We start from the raw sequence: 23,534 nt of genomic DNA on the forward strand, positions 1-23,534 counted from the left end.
CCCCACTGCATAGAGAATAATTTATCTGAACCAACGCTATGTTCCAACTGTGACATTTATTTCATTTCTGATGTAAAATCATCTTACACTGTAGCACAGAGATCACCTTTTGTAAAAGGGTGTGAAAGGTAGGACATGCAGGATGCAATACAACAATGGGGAGAGGTGGGATGTTCTCCTTTTAGAAGCCAATTTAGAATATGATAAGCAAATGAAACATGGGGCACAAACATCACAACTCCCATGCATGCCTTCAAGTATCTTCTTTGGAGGTGCTTGTATGTGCTGGATTTCAATGTTGGGCTAAAAGCATTCTTTGGAAGAGTAGAAAGTTCACACTACTGGAGATTTCAGAGTAACATTAAGGCCAAAACACGCTAGGTATGCTTTTCCTTCATCTTCCAGAGCACCATCTATTGTTTTACTTAAAACTGCATTAAGCTTCTAGCTCAAATCCCAGCCCAACTTTGTGACCTCCAGCACTGAAATTCTTGCCATCAATCAAGCCTGAGAGGGTCAACTTTATACCTAGAAAAGCAAGGAAGGAGAGTGTTCATACAATAATGTCCCGGTATAACACCTTCTTGCCAAGTATGTGAGTCTTAGTAACATGTCTTAATTGCTATAGGAGCTTATGTGCATACACAGCCTTCTACATACCTGTGTAAGATTTCTAGTTGTTTTTTTTTTTTGTCCTTCTATTCTGTTCTAGAGATGATAGTAAAATAACCCACAACATAGTAACTAGTAGGATTGCTACTAGTTGGGCTTACGTACCAGGTCGAAGGGTGTGAGCATAACCAATTCCAATCAGGCTGGCATTATTCACTTTAGCCTGCAGGGGAAAAAAAAACTCACTGCCATGTACAAATATTCAGAAAGTTGCCCTAGTGCCCTGTTCTTTCTTTCAGCTACTTGTAGATTGATCTCTAGCTGTGGTGTATTCTAGTCTTTTCCCCTACAAGTTTCCAGTATACCCAATTTTCACTATGTTCCTACACTTTACCATCAAACTGGAACAGGCACAAGAAATAGGTCCCATCTTTTCTTCAATACTCTATACTCCATACTCATATTACCTTTTGAAAACACATTTTGCATAGGCTCCAGGCACAATAGTCAGACTAGCAACTATTTCAGCACAGACAAAAGAGTGGTTTGGATTTTTTTAAGATGTTTCACAAATATGACTTGTAGTCCTAGTTGAAGTTTAAACTACAACAGTTTTCTGTCTACCATACTTTCTCAGTAACTATTCGGAGCAACTATTTCACATCACTAATTTTCAGCTTTTATTGGAGCTTGAAATACTTGTTCCTTTAAAAAAAAAAAAATCTTACCACAATGGAAGTCTTCTCATCCAGTTGATACTTAGCAGCAATACCAAAACGTGTGTTGTTACTGCCAGCAGTCCATGCAAGATTGACTGATGTCTCAACCTTATTATTAACTTTCTGATAAATAGACCCACCAAATTCAGTGCCATCATTTCTGTTTGTAAGAGATGCAAGTGTCAGTAAATAGCAACCCTTGATCTTATCCCTTCCTTACCCATAATCATTTGATCATTCTCTCAAAATGAACCAAGGTGTCCAGCAGACCCATGGTCATATAATTCCTAGCTGAAGCTCAGAGATGTTCTGATGTTTACCCAAAACATGGGTATTGTTTGCTTAACTGACCACAACTTACCAGTAGCCAAGACACAACATTTGAGATTCTGACAAAAAACACACTTTACTTGTCTTAAGGAGAAAAGCCTCTGATAATGTATAAAGGGACAAACCTAGAAGGAGATCTAAGTCAGCTATGGAATGATGAGACTGAAAACAAAGTTATTGCATGGCAGTTGTTTAAATATAAAAAGTTAAAAGATTCTTGAAGCATCTGAATGCAAAGGCTAGAGCTACGCTAAAGTGACAGCTGGAAACACTCAAGAATGATGCAACACACATCTCTCTCCTCTACCCTGGGCATTTCTGAGCCAGAAGTTTTCTCTTTGGTGAGGGAAAGGGTAAGACAGCTTAACTGAAGATTCTTATCTAGTGCCAAAATAGACATTGAAGTTTACCGACTTTAATTCCAAACTAACAGTGTGAAGTGCCTTTATGCCATTATCTTGTGTACACAAAACCAAGATCACCCTGAAACACAGTCTCAACAGACAATCGAAAGTTGAGAAGTTGACTCTGCTTTAATTGTACTGAAGATGAAAACATGGTGTGAATTATTTTTGAAATAAATCAGCATCCTCCCACCTTTTGCCTAGCTCAGTTAATTCTCGCTATTCACCTTACTTGAATCCTCTGATAATTTTCTCTAGTCTCAGATTAATACTTACACATTAGTATGCAACTGAAAGTCTCCTGCCTTATATCCCAAGGCAAAGTTGTTTTGCGAAAGCTTAGACTTGGCCATATCAAAAGCCATCTGATAGCCAGCAAGCCAGCCTTCATAGCCCAGCACTGCCCAGCCATAGATGGTTGGTCCAGAGAGATCAATGTCTACATTGCAGCCTAGATTTACATATTCTCTTTTGTAGGAGGTCTTCAACTTTCCACTCTTCTTCCTGCAGAGAAACATTTCATTTTATCCCTGATAGTATAAGTATATTTTATAGGTAGTTTTAATCCTGTCCTTTAGGGCCAGAGCATTAAATGACTGTAATGCCTACTCAAAACTTAAAATCACCGCAATTGCTGAAGAGCGCATGGGACAAGGGTAACATTGATGTTACATGTATTTGGTGGTGCTACTTTTTCTTCCAACATTTTCAACCTCCGTAAGATCCTCAGGAGGTTATAAAGGCATTAATCTTTTTGCTTATTACTCAAAAAATATCAGGTTTCAAATTCTGTTCACCACAAATAAGTGCAAAATGTTATGGCACCATCAGTTTCTTTCAGCAGCATCTGTGACATCCCACATTAATAGCTGGTCTTTTTGTCCTTTAATGATTTTTTTTGGCTGCTTAGTTCTCTCCACTGTTCCTTTGTGTGCACTGCCCGCTTTCCTTCCTCCTTCACTGCTGGATACTACTCTCCCTTACTGAGAAGGAATTTTCTCCTCCTCCATGCATCATCCATTTAGTCAGTCTTCCAAAGAAGCCTGTTCCTCTCTCACCAATGTGTCTTTCTGCTCCTTTTGCTACCGATTCAAAGTTAACTGAAACAAAATTTTATCACCTTCATCATCCTCTCCCCCGCCTCCTTTATCTTTGAAGATACAGCAGGACACTGTGCTATCACTCATTTTTAACTCTTCTTCTAATTGCTTACATCCAAGTAGTATCTAAAACTCTGATTTTTTTCTGTTCTGCTGTTCCCAATGATAAAGAAATACCAGTCATTATTTACAAAGCAGTCTCAAGCTTCATGTATATCCAGACATACATACCCCATATACACAACTTCTTTGCTCTGACAACCAAAAAAAGAAATAATTTTAAAAAGACAAAAAAGTGCTATTCCACTGCCTATCACAATACACAGGCTGTTCTACTTCCACAGGCTTCCAAACAAACAAACAAAAAACAAACACTGTGTGTTCCTAAGGCACTCTGGGTTGACAGCAATTGGACCTTGAACACCATAAGAAAGATAGTACAAATTAAGCAGTCCCTGTAAGACCTAGCTATTCAAGGAGCGAGTTACAGGAATATAATACCTCTTCTAAAACAATAAATTTGCAGTGGCCAAAAAGCTAGAGTCATTTCTAACAGAGCTTATTCTGCCCATTGGCTTCAAAATATTCTACAGTACCTGCAGAACAAAGTTACTGATTTTTTCTTTTTTAAACTATGAGTTCCTTCTTGTTGCAGTATTTGAATATGACCATTCAGTAATGGTAAGTTTTGAGCATTTACACAATGTACAGTATAAGTATTTCTAATGAGAAGTTAAGGGCAATTCTAGGACACGTTAGATAAAGGTGACTGAAAATACTTACCCTGTGTTTGGTACAAATACAGTGTCAAGAGCCACCTTCAGTCCTTCAGCCAACTGTAAAGAAAAACAGAGAAGTCTGCTCACAACTCTGCCAAAACATGGCTTGTTTTATTACGTTACTATGGTGCTACTTCAGGTCTAAAGAGAAGGCGTGACATGAACAGAAAGTCTCCCACACATTTTTACGAAGAGATCTGTAGATGTTGTATGATAAAGGATTAAAATTTGGATTTTCTTTTCTCCCTACAATGAGGCACCATTAACAGCACACGCTTTGAAGATTTGTTATTATGGGAATATTTCAAATCTAGCGTTGACAAGAAAATTGAGAAACTATGTTAAAGAAAACTCTTCAGTTTTATTTATTTATTCCATATAGAGCCAATAATCGATGCTGTAGCTTAAGAATCCCTCTCAGAACCTAAGCATATTCTGAGACACAGTACTACTTCACTGGCCAAGCCACGTACTGGGGTCAGCCATTCCACCTCATTTTGAGTTGAGCGTGTTAAAGCACTGGTAAAAGTGCAAAACCTTAACTATAAGAAGGGATGGACATATATAGTGGAGAGCACCACAAAACTTTTACTACCTTTGGAACTTTTACCTTAGTTTGTAGGCATTAAGTGAAAAACATAAAGCTATCAACTTCAAAAAGGAGTTTTGTATTTTGAGAGCATTTTATAACAGCAATTCTTTGCTTAAGCAGCACCAAGTTGTAAATTTTCTCTTTAACCTTCAGTCGAAGCCTTCAGTCTCAAGGCAGCCAAACTTGCGGCCTTACGTATTACGGTATTTAAAACAGAGAATCCTCTCTGGTTTTATTTCATGACTGTAGCAGTGACAGTTCAACCTAGCTAAAGTTGATTTTCAAAAAAAAAAAAAAAAAAACAACTTATGTTCAGAGTGGATAATAGTGATATTTATTCAACCAGCTAATTTGGCATGCTGGCATCTGCAATAACTATGTTTCTTCGTATTGTTATGTGGCAGCACTTGACTATGGTTATGCTTGTACTCCCTGCACTAAAATTCATGATGCTGTCTCTCAGTCTGTGCATTCTGCACATTTACCATGACTTCTTTCTTTTTAGTACTCCAGGGAGTTTTGTGTAACTTTCATTCCTCTGTTTTCTGCTCAACTCCGTATTTTCTCATACCAATTGCGGGAACATTTTCAGAGTATCAGCTTCCTCTTACCTGATCCTCCATGGAAACTTCTGTTCCCAATGTGTTATCCGTGTTCCACTTCTGGAGGAATGTAAGTCCATAGTCTTTGATCTTATATTTTGTCTCTAGACTACCTGAAGCCTTGCCTGTGTCTGTGTTAGAAGAGCCAGTTGCTGTAAATTCCTGCCAAGAGGACAATATGAGTTTCGTCACTCTTAAGTACTTCACCTTTTTCCACTTGTCAAATGCTAACACAAACACTCACTACCCTTGGACCTTAAAAACAGAACACTCAAAATCATCATCCTTTTCCCTATCAACACCCAAAATTATTCTTTTTTGCATCTCAAAATGCCTACTCATTTCTGGCATCTCTGTTCTGGATATTTGTTATCATGATGTGCTGATAGAGCCCTGGAACTTGCTTAGGTTGGAAAAAGACCTATTACACTAAGAACTGTCATCAAAAGCAAACAAAAACATTTCAATATCAATCAGAGATCCTGTTAGTACTCATGTACTAGATTTAAATTTCACACTTTGTGCCCAGCCTCTCCTCCATCCCCCAAACCATATATTGCAGCAGAATGCTCATTACAAACACTAATGACCACAAAACCTTTAGCAATAGACAACTGTACCAATACCATATCTATCTTGATTTTCCTTCTGCTGTTTTTATGGTGTTCTTATTTTGAATTGTTGGGACAGAGATTGCAAATGGCTTTACGTACATGTATTGTACAGGAGATTAAGCACTATGGGCCCAAGTCAAACTTCATGATGTAGATGAAAATATGATGCAGAACAACCAAGCATATTGTAAATGATATTCCCCACAGAAAACCTCACCAGAGAAAGCAATAAAAAGCCAACATGACAAAACAGCCACTGTTCTTACCAGCTGGGTAAGCATCCAAAATGAGAGTTGCATGAAGAAGGAAAAACCCATTTTAGAATTTAATAGAGTTGTGCATGTTCTGTCACAAGACAGTGTAGTTAACAATTACCATATTATTGAGAATCAAAACTTCATGGCAGGAAAAGTTATTATAAGAAAAGTAATTATAAGAATAAGCTTATCTTAGTATAAAATACACGCCTGTGCTTAAAGACCAAAATTAAGAAATCCATTCTTGGTTTTGCCAGCTTTCCTGTGAAGTCACAAGGGCGGTCCATTTTTCCACCACTAAAATGGGGATCACCATATTTTCTAATTACCTTAAGTGCTATAAATCTTAATTAACACCTATAAAATGCTCTGAAATTCTACATAAAGTATGTCAGGCGGACTATTTAGTTTTAATTAATTAATTAGCTTCTGCATTATAAGCATAGTGGAGACGTGAAAATGAAGTTAAGGCAAACTGTGGTTCTTTTTTATCCCTTGGCCTTTTGGATGAAAAGTCTGTGAACTAAAAATCTTATAAAAACCAACAGCAGAGACTCAACTGCGTTCATAAACAGAAGTGAGACCTATATATGGTGAAGAAAAACTGTGTGCATGGATGTTGCAATGGGAACTGGAAAGAAAACCATACATCCCGAACAAGGTATGTGAGAATTCTTGCACACCAGAGGAAAAGAAGTACCACTACATGAGTTCCACAAATTGTTACAGAAACAGATCAGTTGGCTAACAATTTTAAATTGAGAAACAAAAGAAAGAAGCAACACCTGCTATCAAGTTATTAGCACCATTTTAGGTATTCGTCCTCCCCTCAACGCTGGTGATGTTGAAAGCTCCCAGTACTTACCACCCCACTGGAAGACTTGGTCTTCAACTCTAACTTGACCATTCCAAATCCTGAAAACAGAAGAGTACACAGCATCTGTTTCACCACAATATACAAGCAAGGTTTATTTGCTACACACCCAGCAAGTCCAGCACATAGGGAACACTGGCGTGAAATAGCCTATTTTCATATTTCATCAGTTATTCATCTTTGTGATGATAGATTGAAGGAATTCTGGTGATTCAAGGTGGTTAGGCTCAAAATTTATGGTCATAACAGTCAAAAATTACCAATAAATGCCATAGGATACACTTACTCTTACAATTTTTGGCCAGGTTCGAGTATCACCCACCCTCTGTTGCTACCTGCAGCCCAGAACAAATCAATATAAAAAAATACATGGTTGCCGAGCCACTCTCCATCATATTTGAAAAATCATGGCTGTCAGGTGAAGTCCCAGTGACTGGAAAAAGGGAAACATTACTCCCATTTTTACGAAAGAAAGAAAGGAAGACCCAGGGAACTACAGGCCAGTGAGCCTCACCTCTGTGCCTGGGAAGATCATGGAGCAGATCCTCCTGGAAGACATGTTAAGGCACGTACAAGATAAAGAGGTAATCCAAGAGAGCCAGCATGGCTTCACCAAAGGCAGGTCTTGCCTAACCAGTCTGGTGGCCTTCTATGATGGGAGTGATGGAATTGGCGGACAAAGGAAGGGCGATGAATATCGTCTACCTGGACTTGAGCAAAGCCTTTGATATTTGCAGTATTTTCATTATACATGTGTAAATTTCAAATTCAGATGGGCTAGATGCTCCATCCTGCTGGATTCCTACCATGAGGTATTTAATGGCTTTCTCAAATAGTAGTGTTCTTACTGTAGTTTTCAAGACACCCAAGACAAAATTTGGAATTATTATCAAACCTCAGTCACGTTACTTACCATAGCCCTTATTGAATACATCCCTGGCAGACTTTCCCAAGTCACTGTACGATGGTGGGACAGCCATGGGACCTGGAACACAGTGGAAGCTGTAAGAATCTTAGGTTTAACAGCATAAAATCTAAACTATATTCAAAGCACGTATAGACATCTCTAAGTACCCTCTGCGTGTTTCACCGATAAGAAACTGCAAGGCCTTTGAAGAATGTTCATCAAAGTCGTGCTTGTGTCATTGCTGCTTTGTCAGAAACCAATGTGCTCCTAATCACTAGGAGCAGAAATTCAACTACATACCTAGACTTCATATTCTGCTATTACGTTGCAAAAAAGCTCACAAGAGCATTTATCACCATTCCAATAACATGCAAGCATTGCTTTCATGACAGGACCATTTCTGAAAGGGGCTCCTAGCAGTGAAGCCATGTCAGCACTGAACAATCCCAAAGGAAAAGATAATTGACTTCCATATAAACTTGTAAATTCTTAGGAAGCTTTCTGCAGATTCGGAAAATACATAGAAAGATCTCATTACACTGTCCAGTAGATAGCAGTATTTCTGCACTGCATGTACAAAACAGCAATAACTACACTTTCTAATACAGACAGCTGCTACAACTAATATGGAATACAAAACTCAAAAAGGACAGATGTGAAGCTACACCGTACATTAGTTAATCCATGTTAAAAAAAGCAGAAACACTCTTCCCTCATAGAAAATTCATGTTTCCCTTCTAGAACAAGTTTACATAAGTATAGAGGTACACCTGCTCCATAAAAGAAAGGCCATCAAAATGATGCTTTTGATTAATTTTAATGCTAACACTATGCCACTTAGTTTTTCGTGCAGCTAATTAAATTGCTGACCTTGTTCCCTGCAACACTCAACACAAGAAAACCCCTACCCCGCATTTGTTACTTGTACCATACCGAAAGACTAATGAAAAAGAAATAAAATAACTCAAGCAAAACCCCCCAAAATCATCATGTCACTTCCATCAATTTAGTTACTTTTCTTTCCCTTCCCCACACTGTAATCCTGATGTTAATATTCTATTTCTTAGTGCTCTGGTTTTTACTCACGCTTTTAGCAAAACCCTAACAAGTATTTTTTGACCTTTATATAACCAGAAATCTATTTCCTTAACAGCTTCTGACTTTGCTTTCTAAAAATGCAGGTAATCAAAATCCAAATAGCTTTGCAAAATACTCAGTCTGTCACAAATGCAACAGTATCCATATTAAGCAATTAAGTCCCGTTATCAGATGCCCCCTCCTAAAATAAAGCTGTCATGCAATTTGCATCCCACAGTGAACAAATGTTCTACGTTCAGTGACTTAGTATCTAACCTGCACTATATATCTATGAATATGTACCCGTGGGTCTAGAGGATATAAAACAGCTGGACATGACTGCAGGTTCCTTATCTGAAGATCAGGTCATAAGATAGTAGTCACTTCTCAAATTGACTACATAAAAAGGCCTTTTTACCTGTCAAATATGAAGAGGAAAAATTAAAATTGGTGAGTCATTAAACTGATGAAAATCAATCAATATAGACTTTTAGAACAGTGGAGTTTTAATACATATAATGGTTTTGGCAACCTAGCTATGGAACAGAGCATATGTGTCTTGCAAAACATTGCATATCTTTCTGATAAAACATGGGTTTTACACACAAACCTATCAATTCAGAAGTTTCAACTCTTCTTGTGTGTGTGCGTGTTCTTTTTTTAAATAGGTTTGCCATAAATAAGCTGCACTACTTATTTTAACTGCCTTCTATTTAAAGAGTATCTTCTTAATATCATACTTCGACTTGCTTTCCAACAAGGAAATCATTACAACAGTCACAGGGAGAAAACATATTGAGGAATAAAAGGCTAGGGCAAGCAATCATTAACGCTGCCATCTTTACCTATAGCATGCCCTAAGTCAACAACCGCACGTAAACTGCGAAAGTAAAATGCCAAATTGGAAATTAGAACGAATAAACACGAGAACGTCCACACTCGCGTATGGAACAGCTATCACCAAACCTAATCGACCAACCAAACGCAACAGGCACGCGAGCAGCCGGGCTTGGCGATGCCGACTGCCGAGCCCCGCGGCAGCGGCCCCGCCCTTCGGCGCCGCCGAGGCAGCCGAGCGGAACGCGCGGCCGTTCTCAACGACGCCATTCGCCGCTTCCAGGCCCAGATGCCGGGGCACCGGCAGGACCCCTACCACCCGCAGGGAGGGCCCGGCCCGGCCCGCGCGATGGGGCCGCCGCCACGGAGCCGCCGCCTCCGGCGAGCGCGACTGCCCACCCAAAGGCACGAGAGCGCCGGCCGCCCCCCCCCCCCCAGGGCCCTCACTCAGCCTCCCCCCGGCGCAGGCCGGGAGAGGCCACTGGGCTCCGCCGGGCCAGCTCCGCGAAGCCCGGTAGAGCCGCGCCGCACCCGGGAATCGCCGCTACCTGCCGGCCGCACCGCCCCGCTCCGGGAGAGCTCTCGGTCGTCCCCGAGCCCGCATGCGCAGCGCCGCCCCGCCGCGCCACCGCCCCTTAGGGCCGCCCGGGTAAGGCGCGGGGCTGGGGGCGCGCGGCCGAGGGGGAGCGGGCGCGCGCGGCGGCCGCCGCAGGGGGGCGGAGCTTTCGCCGCAGCTGCACTCAGGGGCCTGTCCGCGCGCGGGGCCCTCGCCGCCAGCGGGCCCCGGTGTGAGGAGAGACGGTGGGGGCCGGCCCCGCGTTCAGCCGGCTCGGGGCAGTTGCGACCGCGGCCCCTCAAGGTGAGCACGGGGCAGGGAAGAGGCCAAGGAGGGGCCCGCTGCGAGCGTGCTCGCGTGGCGCTGCGGGTCTCTTCCGCCACCCTCCTCGTTACCGGCCGTTTCGAGCTACTGTTCGTGCTACGCGCACAGAAATTCGAGCTCCTCGAGGCCCCGCGGCACGCTGAAGTATGCAGATGGGCACCCCCGAATCTGATAAAAGACCTTGCAAACGGGACAGGAATGAACTCGGCCTGAACCTGCAGGCATGCCCAAATGCAAGTCTTCATCTACACAGCAGTATCAGCACACCCACTTTGACAGACTCCCTTTAACACACTCAAGGCTTGCAGCAACTGCCTCCTGTGATTGCCTGCTATTGTGCAGTGCAAGGAAAAAAGGGTAAGGAACTCAAAGCAACACAGAATAAGGAATAATAACTTGAGGGGAAGGAAAATTATTTCCAATACCCAAAGGGGGCCTACAGGAAAGCTGTGGAGGTACTCTTCATCAAAGAGCACAGCAGTAGGTTTTAAACTGAAAGAGGGGAGATTTAATACTAGACACTAGAAAAATCATTTACGACGAGGGTAGTGAGGCACTGGAACAGGCTGCCCAGAGGAACTGTGGATGCCCCATTCCTGGAAGTGCTCAAGGCCAGGCTGGATGAGACTTTGAGCAGCCTGCTCTAGGGGAAGGGGTCCTTGGCCATGGCAGGGGGGTTGGAATTAGGTGATCTTTAAGGTTCCTTCCAACACAAACCATTCTGAGATAGTGTGGAGGGAAAAAAAAAGAAAAACAAGAAACAACTACAGTGTTTGATATCTTCTAAGGGGAAAAAACACACACAAAACTCTGAACAAGCCATTTTTCTTCCACCCAGAAAAATTAAGTGTGCCATTGGGAAAGAATACAAGGCCAGTAAATTCTGTCTCCAGTCCCAAGAAAAAGTAGTCTTCTGGGCTACCTAGCATTACGGATACTGCATCAGTGTAATGCAGTGTGCTACCTAACAAACATTTGTAAATGCTAAGCTTGTGTTATTGCTTTCAAAAGCTTTAAAAATGACACCTATATAAAGAGGTCAAACAGTGGATTGAAATGTCACTTTATTTCTGCAGATTATTGAAGAAAACACTGAATACAGTAGCTAAATATTTTTTTACTATGAGGCAGTGGAAGACATCAGATAAGGGAAAAGCAAGAGTATTAGTCTATATATAATCTCTATTACTAAGAATGATCAACACTAATTATATAAGAAGTAAAGGTGGTGTTCTGTAGGCTCAAGTAAGGCAAAAATATCCATCTGTTCCACAATTCATTCAAAGGCTATGTATTCTGACAGTACAGATACAAATTCTCTACATTCACAAAGGCTGGTAGAGGGCCTAACTATTTACAAATCAATTAACATTATTGAATTAGTAATAGTCAATTGGACTATCTATAAAGTCTTTCTTATCTGAGTTGGCTTTCCAAGCTTGCAGTTCTATATTTGCCTTATACTCCCACAAGGTATCTAGATAAAAAGACAGCAATGCGTTCCATACAGATGCTCTGTAATATATCAAAATTACTATTTCACTAATCAAAACTAGTCACTTTAAGAAGTTCATAAACAGAACTCTTGTCTCAAATACAGTTAAGTAATGCAATCTTGATTGGACCTCTTCTCAAGTCCAGAATAGTCATTACCTCTCAAAATAATTTAAAAGGAGCTAGCAGAGCTGTCAGGTTTGCATATAAAAAACATGAGAACTAGAGACAGATCAGAGGAAAGAGCTAGTGGAACATGCAGTTACAAGGATGCAGATGCCTACATCAAATCAAAAATTCAGTCTCGTTCAGGAGAAGGCTGATTAGCCAACCAAAGAGGTAGAATCTGTCTTCAGAAGCAGGAATGCTGCTGCTAGGTTAAATAGTCATCTGTTAAAAGCCTATGTTGGACAATTTCACCTTCTTTTTGAGAGAGTAACTACTTAAAAGCAGAGACCCTGCTTGTTCTTTACCACTCAAAGTTTTTGGGTAAGACTTTCTGTTGGAAAAATAAAAGTCACACCCTACATCGAAAATAGAATCTGGGACCTACATCAAGAATGGGTGTTTCTCTTTAAACTTTTATGCAGGAATGTATCTCAGAACAATTCAGAATATTGGGAGAGGGAGAGAAAAAAAGATAGGTTGATTTTCTCTGGTACATGATTTTTAATTTTGTCCAGTCACATCCACATCAAACCCTCCATGAACATCTATAGCTATACAGTTCCTTTTTTGCACTGAAGTCTGTAGAGAGCTGTAAGAAGTTAAAACTGAACAAAGGAACGATAAAAGGAATGGCTCAGAACCAAGTCAAATTTTAAAATATTAGAAGCATCAGACCATAAAATCAGAAAAATAACATCTTTAAGAGGCAAGGGATGGTTGTAGCTTAAAGGGGATAAAGTATTTCAGCCTACCAGGACAAATAAATCAAAAGACAAAGTATCGACACTATCCAGTGTCGATATCTATCATGCTGATAAGATAGAGCCGATGCACTATCTTGCATTAGGATTCTCATCCTCTTTATCTAGAGTGGAGAAAGGATTTGATTTTTACTAGACATTTTGCACTAGTGCCATGGACTTGCTTTAAAGCATCATTAATGTACGTTTTTTGCAGTAACATCCAAAGAAAGAATATGCGGTTTCTATGTTCACGAAAAGCTTTGAAAATGTCTCAAGTCACAAACCTACACAAGCAATTATTCACTCCGATCCTTTGGCTCTCTGTATTTCCACTGGATGTAGTCAAAAATGTCTCTCTCACATTCTACTGGTAGGGCCTCCCCAGCAACTCCTGCAAGCATATTACAGATGTTATTTGAAAGGTGGAAATTCCATACAATCCTAGACTGCCAAATGCATTGCAAGATTAAGACAAACTGCTGTAAGCAAAACAGATTAAAAAAACAACAACAAATGCCCACAGACTCATACAGTATTTAGATATTAATTCTCAGTGTAAGAAAAAAAGATAACCAATTAACCTCGGGGCTACATGGTTATACAATTAAAATACATATATTTATACACATATATACGATATAGTAAGCCCTCCTCCAAAGAACAACAGAAGGACAAAAAAAAGTCACATTAAAAGAACAAGAAAACATGCGCTATGCATTACATTGAAAATTCAGCCGGTACATCAGTAAGACTAAGTAGATTAGGTGGCTTGATAGGGTTATTGTATATGGCCTATACGCTAGTAGCCTACCTCCCCCTGCTATAATGGTGTCAAGTACCAGAAAAGCCACAGTGAAAAATTTCATTAACTACGGTATTTACCAAGAGTTCCAATACACTGAGATACTGATTTAAGGAGATGATCACACAAAACATGGAACTATAAAGAAAACTATGTGTAAAGGCCCAGACTGACCAGTGACGCCCAAGGGACGGATTGTATACTCATTGATTGTGAAGCCCATTTCCAGAGCATGTGTTCTCATGTTCTTATTGAATATATCACTGCCTGTGAAATACAGTACACCACAGTAATATTGATCTTTAGGGATGAACCTAGAACAGAAGTGGAAGAAGAATACAGATTTAGTATAAATATAAAGCTACAAACCATTTGGAGTTCAGCTGCTCAGCCACTGTTCTAGGTTTGCCACCTTTTTATGTGCACACACGCTGGAATTCTGTACATTTGATTCCCCCAGAAGCTTGACCCAAGAATGAAATGCATATCAAACAAAGGTACGGCACATTTACCCTGACCCGTAAATTACTGGTGTTCAGCCACTGCATGGTTATGGTGCTTGCACCACTGACAGGAAAGAATTTATGTCAAAGCAGTATTGATAACATAGATCATGATTATGAAATTGAGTAGAAAGCCATGATTTGAAATACTCTTGCTAATATCCTGTTCTAAACTGGCAGTTGTACAGTGGCTTCTATACAAGGAAATTGGAAACGTGTTAAATACTATATTCTAGACATGGGAATAGAAATTTGAATCTAGACTCGAAGCAAATATCTATTATGTAGTAGCTAGCTAAAGTGTGGGGTTTTTGTTTTTTTTTTTTTTAAAGGTGTACCTGATATCAATTCTCCTATGTGGATAGGCTGTTCCATCTTCTTTATTTGGCAGCTGACAGACACCCTATGAGTAAGTAAAGAAAGTGAGAAATTCAAAATGAAGTTAAACATATTTGAGATAGCCTTACAGGGCTCGACTGTTCTTAATAGCCCAGCCCTAAGCAACCTTTTGAAATACATATTTCCAAATATATATAATTCTGATTTGATCAGTCAACTTGAAGAGCAAAAAAAAAAAAATTTTTGTTGAACTGATTAAATATTTTATTAGAACAGCTGAGTGTCATTAGTACTGTGAATCACTGTTTTATGCTGCTAAGAGAACTGTAGTTCAATAGAGTCTAATTACTTCCAAGGTTATTACAGCAGGAGGAATCACAGGACTTCTTTTCCATCCCTCTAACCCTAATTATTATCAGGCTCTCCAGTACAGACAAACATAAGATAAGGAAAATGCAAGCAAAGCTCATGCTAATAGAAATAAAAGTACAGGTTTTTTCCTGAGATATCCTCTACCATTTTTCATTTCAAACTGCTTTGTAATCTCCATGCAATCCATACATTTAAAGAAAAAGGCTCATATCTAGTTTATGATGACCAAAAATGACAGTGCAATAAAGGTCAGGGAAATGAACCATAATAACCTAATGATGAAAAATGTTTACATATTATACTGTCTCACAGACTGCAGCTTCGTACAAAGACAACTTCTATTCCTAGCTTTGTTTTGAAAGCTTAACATTGCCTGTATTTTTGAAGCTATGAAGACTGTTTCCTTACAGTAACTTGTTTTTCTCAGATTCTCAGCAACTATCATATTTCCCTTTTTAAAACATTCCTTTCTTAGCTTCCACTTTGAAGGCAAGAGCTTCAGTACAACTATTTTAAGACTGAAAGGATTATGCAGAAAAAACAGTCAAACCATAATGAGCTTGTAGAACTGTGAATTCAACCCGGGCTGTTGAGCGTCTCTGCTTCTGGCTCACCTATACATACATACATATGTTTAGCTTTAAACCCATACAGTATGCACAATCAATTTGGCAAAAAAGTGGGTAGTTTTGGTTTATTCCTCCTAAAGATCAAGCCTAAAAAGCCATCCAGTTTCATTCCCTCTCAGAATGCAACACAAACTAAACTGAAAACAAACTCTTATCAGGGTTCTTTTAGCTCTAATTTCAACTATAAACAAACAAAAATACCCTCAATCCTAACAGCCCCTTTTATCTTGGGAAAACAAATATCTTTCAACTGTAGTAGATATATTGTGTCACAAAGGTTGTGTCAGTGGGGCTCAGAACTAGATGAGTACCTGCAGATTTCTGAGTTCTGAAATTTTAATGGGAGATTCACTAAAAGGCAGCTGAAAAAAATGAGATAAACAAGAAAACGACAACTCTAGCAGTCTAAACAACATTTGCTGTGTATATCCTAGTTTCTGTCATGAGAGGTAATCTCCGTCACATTCCTCCACCACAAAAAACCTTACCATGAATTTGGTGTCACCTTTAGACAGCACATCTGTGACAAAGTGGACTTTTTCCAGCTGTTCTACAACTCGATGCAGAAGTTTTGACTAGGAAGAGTGACAACACAGAAGAACAAATTACCTGACAAGCAAAAATATCTTATTTGTTTACCTGCAGGACATAACCACATAACTGCAGGACATCACCATAACGATTTATATGCTATGCATATGAACTTTGAGGGGAAAAGATTAGAGTTAATAGTGAGAAAAAGCTAGTGAAATTACAATTATGAAATAATGAGTTTCCTGTGCAATCCATGTCAGATTGCTTCCATTTGAAATGAAAAAGCTTCTTTGTTGGTTTCAGTTTTCAACTCTCAAGCAACAAATCTACAGTAGCAACACAAGAAACATAGTATCACTAGGACTTCTCAAGAGTTAGCTGCAAGAGATAGTAAGGGCAGCAGGACATTTGCTTCTCCTCTGAAAGCATGTGGCTACATGAAGAGATAGTAATGCTGGCTTTAATCCCTGCTTTATTCAGCTAGTTCTTACAATTCTGCCTTGTAAAGCACGTGAATCTGGGGAGTTTAAGGGATGAAGATGGAGGGAAGAATAAGAGTAAATATACTACACTGAGAACACAACATAATGCACATACCCAAGAAGCAATTTCAACTCCTCAAAATAAACATGGTGATCAAAGAGTTGAGCTTACTATTACAGTAACAAGATGCAGGAAGCTGCAATGCAAGTCTGGGATTACATATCTTCTGAATTTAAACATACCCTTCTTGGAGTAAGGTACAGTACTGATCAACAGTAGCAGAGAAACACACCTGTTTGGATGATTCAGATGTAAAAGTTGGATGGGTTAAGAGAACATCCATATCACCGCTCGACTCTGCACCTAGTTAAGTAAGAAGCAAAGAAAAATCCTGCATAAGACCGAAAGCATACAAACATTGATGGATGTACATCTAATCACATTTTTCTAGTGGAAAATAGTCAGTGAATATTCAAGGTATTTACAAAAACTTATCTTAAGGGAAGAGAGCCCCACTCTTTTGATATCACATTTCTCAGAAAAACAACCAAAACTTTGCTGCTATACTCTCTAGCAATGAAGCACAGCGCTTCATTTAAAGGATTTACGTGGGCATTTCATCACTGAACTAACCAGCTAAGACAATGCTAACACAAAAAGCTGATTTTTAGCATAAACTCACTCTCCAGAAGAACATATGAGTCTTGTTTATTATCCCTAATTAAAACACAACAAGATCACAGTGTACCAACCTCGTCTAAAGCTGCCACAGACTGTAGCAATATACTTTGGGTCAAGGTTCTTTACCTCTTTCAGCACAATTTCCTATTGAAAGAGGACAGATGAGCATTTAAAGGTGCCAGTCATTCATTGGCCCTCACTGCCTCAAGTTCTTGACAGAGACTTTCTTACCTGCATTTGCAGCATTTCTTCCCTTGGGATTCTTTTTTCAAAGTCTTCAAAATATCTGAGTATAGCATAAAAATGTCTGACTTAGTGGTAAGTGTCTCATTTTAAAATTCTTGACAATTAAATGTGTTATCAGAAGAAACAAAAAACATGTTATCTCACCAAAAGCTCCCCGTTCTCACCACAGAGAATTTAGAAAATATCTTTCCAAGTAATAGATATGTAAGTTTGACAGAGCTTAGAAGATAGCTTCAGTGCTTGTTTTTCCACTATATCTAAAGAGCTGCTATGACTTGGGAGTAATATTACCATATGGTCAGTGGTTTACATTTACATAGCCCTCCGGAAATAAAAAAAAAGGTACCTGACAAAACTCGGTCCATCAGCAATAAGCAGGAACATGTCCCTCACCCCTGGTCAGAGCTGGCCTATGTTGCCAAAAGCCAAATAAAGCTCCCTGAATAGTTTATACATGGAGCTATAGAAAACAGATTGCCAGCATGCTGCTTGGCCATGGAAAAGAGGCCAGGTGAAACAATGATGTCTGACCAGCAAGCACATTCTTCCCTTTTCCAGCACCAGAACCACTGACAGAAGGTACTAGCAGTAGTACTGTGGCCTGGGAGCCACACATTACCTGACATGTGTGACCCATCCATCCCAATCCCTACTGAATTTCAGCTCCAATGAAAGAAAACCGAAAAACTGCCAAAAAGCATGCAGATAAAACAGGACTCATTGGCCTGTGTAACCTTACATTACATTCTGGTTTCTAAAGGAGTCATTAGAAAAGCCAAGCACTTGCACCAAAGAAAGCTTACTTCAACCCAATTCGCTGGTGATGGGTCAGCTTGTGCTCATTTTTTCTTAGATCTAGAAGGATTAGTGAAAAAAAATTACTTGAGGGTAAGAAGTCGCACAATAAGTTTCCAACAATGCAAAGGTGATGCAAATGAAGAGTACCTAATAGGCAAATAGCAACCTCAAACACAATGAAGAGATTTTAAGCAGACTGCTCAACAGCTGATAGCATGAGAAGAAATGATTAGTGCACCTTCCTGATAAAGACTTCAATAGACTACTTACTCGAAAGACAAAAATCAATGTTATTTTCAGTGTAATCTCTAAGTACTTTATTGTAAATGTGTATATAATGCCTTTAGCCTGTTCACTAACTTCAGTTTTTTTTTCTTGTAAATATACTTTCCCCAAAAGGAATCCACATCCGCTACCGCAGTACTATTGTGAAACAGGCAGCTTGACAAAAGAAACTTACTTTATTGGAGTGTGAACTGATGACCCGAAGTTACACTCACCCTCTAAAGTTTTAATTCCTTCCTCAACAAACTTCCTGGCAGCAGCTGGACTACAAAGAGACAAAGCAAGATGCAGTCAGGAACAGCAACTCTTACAACACTGAAAAGGACATTTGTATTCATAGTAACTCCCTAGGTTCTTTGAGGCCAAGATTAAAGTTGCTTCTAATGCTTACCTTTTGGCGTGCACATTTTCAATTTTTACTTTGAAACAGAGATGGCTATCCAAGGCTTGGCCTGCACATTTTTAGCACTGACAGAACTATATAGCGATGTATAATTTAAAAAAGTAAATAAATAAAATCTCACCAAACAGGCAATAGCGTTTTAGACAGCTATACTGAGATGTAACTGGATGTGTGATAAGAACTACTTCAACCGTGAATACTCTCTAAACCAGCTGATGGAAGCAACAACAAAAGTGTCTTTAGAGTAGCATTTAAAAACAAACAGAAACAAAAAATACACAAGGCTCCAGCTTGCAACCTCCAGTACAACAAAGTAATCCCAATTCCAATTTGGCTGGAGAGTTTGTGACAATCACAACATAAGTATCCTCAAACTTTGAGCAAATCGTCACTTGGAGAATTACTGGAGATCTGTAACATTCCCTGTCCTCAGCCTCAAGGGTTTTGAGTATTGGCCTTCCCTCCCCTTCCCCACAACATTCTACTCTGCTTTGTTTCTAAGTACTCACAGGTCCCTATTTCAGTCAGACCTATTTTCAGCTATCAGTATCACAGCCCCACACACTCAGGAAACTGATCTCTACCACTGCTGTTTTTTGATGCACATGACTGCATGAAAGCTGAGCTCTTTTCTGCTGGGGATTCCCTAAGCACAGGATAGAAACTAGAAAAGACTTGGGACCTTCTAACAGCACCTTTCTGAAAAGCCTTTTTTTTTTTTTTTTTGGGGGGGGGAGGTCAGGACTCTGCTTCTTTTATGAACAACCACCTTCTACAACCACCTTTGCTTCCTCAAACAACCACTTCTTCTACAAAAAAACACCAAATAAAACCAACAAGAACAAACAAGCAAGTGAACAAACAACAACAACAAAACACCACCAAAATGACTAAGCTTTACCCAATTCCAGTAACTCGTGTCAGGAGGTTGATAGATGCACTTGTATCATCTTGTCGAATCTGCAAAAACAAAACAACACAAACCAAATCTTCTTTGCTCCATTTGCAGTACATAAAGGAAGCTTAAGAAGACAAAACAACTTTGTCAGAGCTACTATAAATCAGAACAAAACAGCACCAACAGTAGAACTGTGCATTACTACAGCACCATGTGTACCATGCCTACAAACTATCTTAACTTCCCATGCAAAGGTGAAAGCATGGTTAAAACTCAGAACTCAACAGCCTTCCAGAGTCTTAATTCCACTTATCACAGAAAACATTCACATACTGATTATATAGTCTCAAATATTTTCAAAAATGGGTAATACTGAAAATTTGGCAGAACTTCTAGCTCCTTGCTTTGTACTCAGCACAGACTCCATGTCAACCATTCAACAGGGCCAAGTGCAAGGTCCTGCACCTGGGTCGGGGCAATCCCAAGCACAAGCACAGGCTGGGTGGAGAATGGATTCAGAGCAGCCCCAGGGAGAAGGACCTGGGGGTGTCAGTTGATGAGAAACTCAAAAAGAGCTAACAATGCGCTTTTGCAGCCCAGAAAGCCACTCGTGTCCCGGGCTGCATCAAAAGTAGCATGACCAGCTGGTCAAGGGAGGTGATTCTCCCCTCTGCTCCTCTCTCCTGAGACCACAGCTGGAGCCCTGCATTCAGCTCTGGGGCCCCAAGCACAGAAGGGACATAGACCTATTAGAGCGAGTCCAGAGGAGGTCCATGTGGATGACCAGAGGGCTGGAACACCTATCTATGAAGACAGACTGAGGGAACCAGGGTGGTTCAGCCTGGAGAGAAGGCGGCTCTGGGCAGACCTTCTAGTGGTCTTCCAACACCTAAAAGGGGCCTACAGGAAAGCTGTGGAGGGACTCCTTGTCAGAGAGTGTAGTGATAGGACAGGGGGTAACGGCTTTAAGCTAAAAGAGGATAGATTCAGCTTAGACGTTAGAAAGAAGTTCTTTACTAAGAGGGTGGTGAGGCACTGGAGCAGGCTGCCCAGAGATGTGCGCATCCCTAGAAGTGCTCAAGTCCAGGCTTTGAGCAACCTGGTCTAGGGCAGGGTGTCCCTGGCCATGGCAGAGGGGTTGGAAGTGGATGATCTTTAAGGTTCCTTCCAACTGTGCTGGGTCTGGCTGGGATGTTAACTTTCCCTGCAGCAGCCCATACAGTGCTGTGCTCTGCACTTGTAGCTAGAACAGCAGTGGTATCACACTGGTGTTGTGTCTGCTGCTGAGCAGTGCTGGCACAGCATCAGGACTCTCTCTAACCCTCCTAGGGGGTGGGCAAAAAAGTGAGAAAGGAACATCACCAGGGCAACTGACCTAAACCAACCAAAGGGATATTCCATACCACATGATGTCACAGCCAGAAATAAAAGGTGGAAAAAGGAGGAAGAGGGGAGGGGTGGGATCTCGTTGCAAAAACGTCTGTCCTCCTCCCGAACACCGGCTACGTGCGTTGAGGCCCTGCTTCAAGGTTGTGGCCAAGCATTGCTCATTTGTGGGAAGCAGAGAGTAATTTCTTTCCTCTGCACTTCCACATAGCCTTTACTTGTTTTGTTATTCCCTTTCCCCCTCCCTTTTCCCCTTTCCCTTTAGTTGAATTTTTTCTCTTTAATTAAATTATCCTTATCTCAACCCGTGAGTTGTTCTTTCCTTTACTTCTTCCCCTCCTCATCTGAGGAGGGGCAGTGAGAGTGCGGTTGTGGTGTTCAGCTGCCTAGCATGGTAAAACCACCACACCAACCCAAACCATTCTGTGATTCTAATGCTTGAATTGAGTCTCACCACAGAGAGCATTAGAAATTGCACACAGCAAGCAGGCTACGTTGCAAAGTACAAAGAAAAGCAACTACCGAGAAATACAGCACAAGGGAAGAAACACACCTTTTCCAATTTGCGTAGTTTTCCAGTGGATAAAAACTCATCAATTTTCTCTGCTATCTTAGCACCAACTCCATCCTAAATATTGGGGGAGGAGGAAATACCAATTAACCTCAAGATAAGTTATAGCCATGAAAAAAAGAAAGCTCCACAGAAAGAACTATGATGTCACTTAAACCACGATAAAACATTGGTCCATAAGGGAACAAGAGCATGCAGGGTTCAACACGAGAAGCATAAACGCAGTAGTTTGGCCTCTGTATTATTTATTCTAGACAAGGCTTTGATTTCTACTGTCCTCCAAGTTGAGCAGGGCAGTAAAGCAACAAAGGGGAAATCTGCCACAACAGAAGCCCTTCACACACAGAGACAGCTGGATGCCCCAGGTGACTCTGAGACCCCCCGCAGCAGCTACATGCTCTGCCACACCCTGCCCCGAGCTGGCTGCTGGGACGAGGAGCTGGCATGGGCCAGGCCACCCTTGCACTGCTCCCCTCCTCCTGGGTACCTCAGCCCCATCGTGACATCGCCCCCCCAACTGGGGAGCTTACAGGGGCTCCGGGTCTCCCCCCGGCAGCCAGGACACGGACACCTACCAGCTTCTTGGCTTCGGCCCCACTCCGTATCTCGCTGGGGTACCGGGCAATAACGGAGGCTGCCTTCCTGCAGAACAGCGCGGGTCAACACCCAGCCCCGGCGGGGCCCTGCAGCCCCCCGCACGGGAGCCCGGGAGCGGCGGCGCGAGGGGGGGGTGGGGGGGCAGTGCAGTACCTGTACGCATTGTACTTGTGGATGGCCCGGTTCACGTTCCGCTCGTAATTCGCCAGCTCTGCAGGGAGAAACACAGTTGGAGCGGCCGAGGCGCGGCGCGGCGCGAAACCCACCCCCCCCACCCACCCGTCAGGAGGTCCGTGATGCCCTGGTTGGGGCTCCCCGCCGGGGCCTTCCGCTTGCTCATCGCGGGCGGCGGCACCGAGCACAAACGATACGGCGGCGCTTCTGGCAGTGACGTCAGTAAGCGCGACCGCCTTCACGCGCACGCCTGGCCTGCGCGGTGCGGGCCCCGGGAGGTGGGTGGGGCGCCACTTGGGTTAGGGTTAGGGTTTAGGGGGTTAGGATTAGGGTTGCTCAGCAACCTTGGGCAAATCATTTCTCTCTGGCCTCAGGGTGAAACACACAGGCAGACTCACTCAGGCAGTGAAGCGAGGAAAAGAAGTTCCCTCTCACCATCCCATCCACCTTTACAGAGCTGCTACAGTGGTCTCGGCAGTCATGGTATAAACAAGAAAACAAAATAATGGAGATAATCACCAGAATGGACGTTTTGTTTGTTTGTCTAAAGATAGAAAGCTAGAATTTAAGGCTGTCACAGTGCAGCCTTAGTTACCAAACCAGACAGGCACTGAATTAATTGGAGGTCAAAGACAAGTATGAGTAGCGGAGAGCAGGTGAGCCACCATAGAAAATGGATCGGTTCCTTCCCAAGGGAAGTGGGTATTGGGTTAGGGTTAGGGTTAGGGTTAGGGCCTTTAGGGTTAGAGGGTTAGGGTTAGGGTTAGGGTTAGGGTTAGGGTTAGGGGTTAGGGTTAGAGGGTTAGGGTTAGGGTTAGGGTTAGGGTTAGGGTTAAGGGTTAGG

General features: G+C 41.5%; 2 protein-coding genes across 7 annotated transcripts; both read right to left on the bottom strand.

The window, feature by feature from the left end:
- Nucleotides 1-37: 37 nt before the first annotated feature.
- On the bottom strand, nucleotides 38-10,349 carry VDAC3 (voltage dependent anion channel 3). 4 transcript variants are annotated; one of them, XM_035345300.1, is made up of 10 exons: nucleotides 10,253-10,349; nucleotides 7,797-7,868; nucleotides 6,875-6,924; nucleotides 6,019-6,021; nucleotides 5,148-5,300; nucleotides 3,949-4,001; nucleotides 2,342-2,569; nucleotides 1,341-1,491; nucleotides 778-835; nucleotides 38-528 (listed from the first exon to the last, which is right to left on the bottom strand). In XM_035345300.1, the coding sequence occupies exons 2-10, from the start codon at nucleotides 7,861-7,863 to the stop codon at nucleotides 437-439; spliced, it is 855 nt and encodes a 284-aa protein (XP_035201191.1). In that variant the 5' UTR covers nucleotides 7,864-7,868; nucleotides 10,253-10,349; the 3' UTR covers nucleotides 38-436. The 4 variants fall into 4 exon arrangements, with proteins under 4 accessions (XP_035201191.1, XP_035201189.1, XP_035201192.1 ...); XM_035345298.1 differs by lacking the exon at nucleotides 10,253-10,349 and adding an exon at nucleotides 9,171-9,294; XM_035345301.1 differs by lacking the exon at nucleotides 6,019-6,021.
- A 1,281-nt stretch (nucleotides 10,350-11,630) lies between these two features.
- On the bottom strand, nucleotides 11,631-22,891 carry POLB (DNA polymerase beta). 3 transcript variants are annotated; one of them, XM_035345297.1, is made up of 15 exons: nucleotides 22,796-22,891; nucleotides 22,670-22,727; nucleotides 22,495-22,561; nucleotides 21,902-21,976; nucleotides 19,966-20,024; nucleotides 18,877-18,926; nucleotides 18,382-18,433; nucleotides 17,564-17,618; nucleotides 17,404-17,476; nucleotides 16,944-17,014; nucleotides 16,123-16,209; nucleotides 14,633-14,697; nucleotides 13,966-14,105; nucleotides 13,274-13,380; nucleotides 11,631-12,448 (listed from the first exon to the last, which is right to left on the bottom strand). In XM_035345297.1, the coding sequence occupies exons 1-14, from the start codon at nucleotides 22,854-22,856 to the stop codon at nucleotides 13,286-13,288; spliced, it is 1,008 nt and encodes a 335-aa protein (XP_035201188.1). In that variant the 5' UTR covers nucleotides 22,857-22,891; the 3' UTR covers nucleotides 11,631-12,448; nucleotides 13,274-13,285. The 3 variants fall into 3 exon arrangements, with proteins under 3 accessions (XP_035201188.1, XP_035201187.1, XP_035201186.1); XM_035345296.1 differs by having other exon boundaries at nucleotides 11,631-12,451; XM_035345295.1 differs by having other exon boundaries at nucleotides 11,632-13,380.
- Nucleotides 22,892-23,534: the final 643 nt, after the last annotated feature.

This window comes from Oxyura jamaicensis, chromosome 22 (assembly GCF_011077185.1).
Source record: "Oxyura jamaicensis isolate SHBP4307 breed ruddy duck chromosome 22, BPBGC_Ojam_1.0, whole genome shotgun sequence".
Taxonomy (NCBI): Eukaryota; Metazoa; Chordata; class Aves; order Anseriformes; family Anatidae; genus Oxyura; species Oxyura jamaicensis.

Coding starts and splice junctions, on each gene's coding strand:
- VDAC3 (XM_035345298.1), bottom strand. CDS start 9,204: ATGTCCAGCTGTTTTATATCCTCTAGACCCACGG. Junction 1,492..2,341: donor TTTCAGTTGCATACTAATGT/GTAAGTATTAAT, acceptor TCTTACAAACAG/AAATGATGGCACTGAATTTG. Junction 529..777: donor TGCTCACACCCTTCGACCTG/GTACGTAAGCCC, acceptor TTGCTTTTCTAG/GTATAAAGTTGACCCTCTCA.
- POLB (XM_035345297.1), bottom strand. CDS start 22,856: ATGAGCAAGCGGAAGGCCCCGGCGGGGAGCCCCAACCAGGGCATCACG. Junction 16,210..16,943: donor CATCTGAATCATCCAAACAG/GTGTGTTTCTCT, acceptor CACTCTTCCTAG/TCAAAACTTCTGCATCGAGT. Junction 14,106..14,632: donor CATAGGAGAATTGATATCAG/GTACACCTTTAA, acceptor CTTCTGTTCTAG/GTTCATCCCTAAAGATCAAT.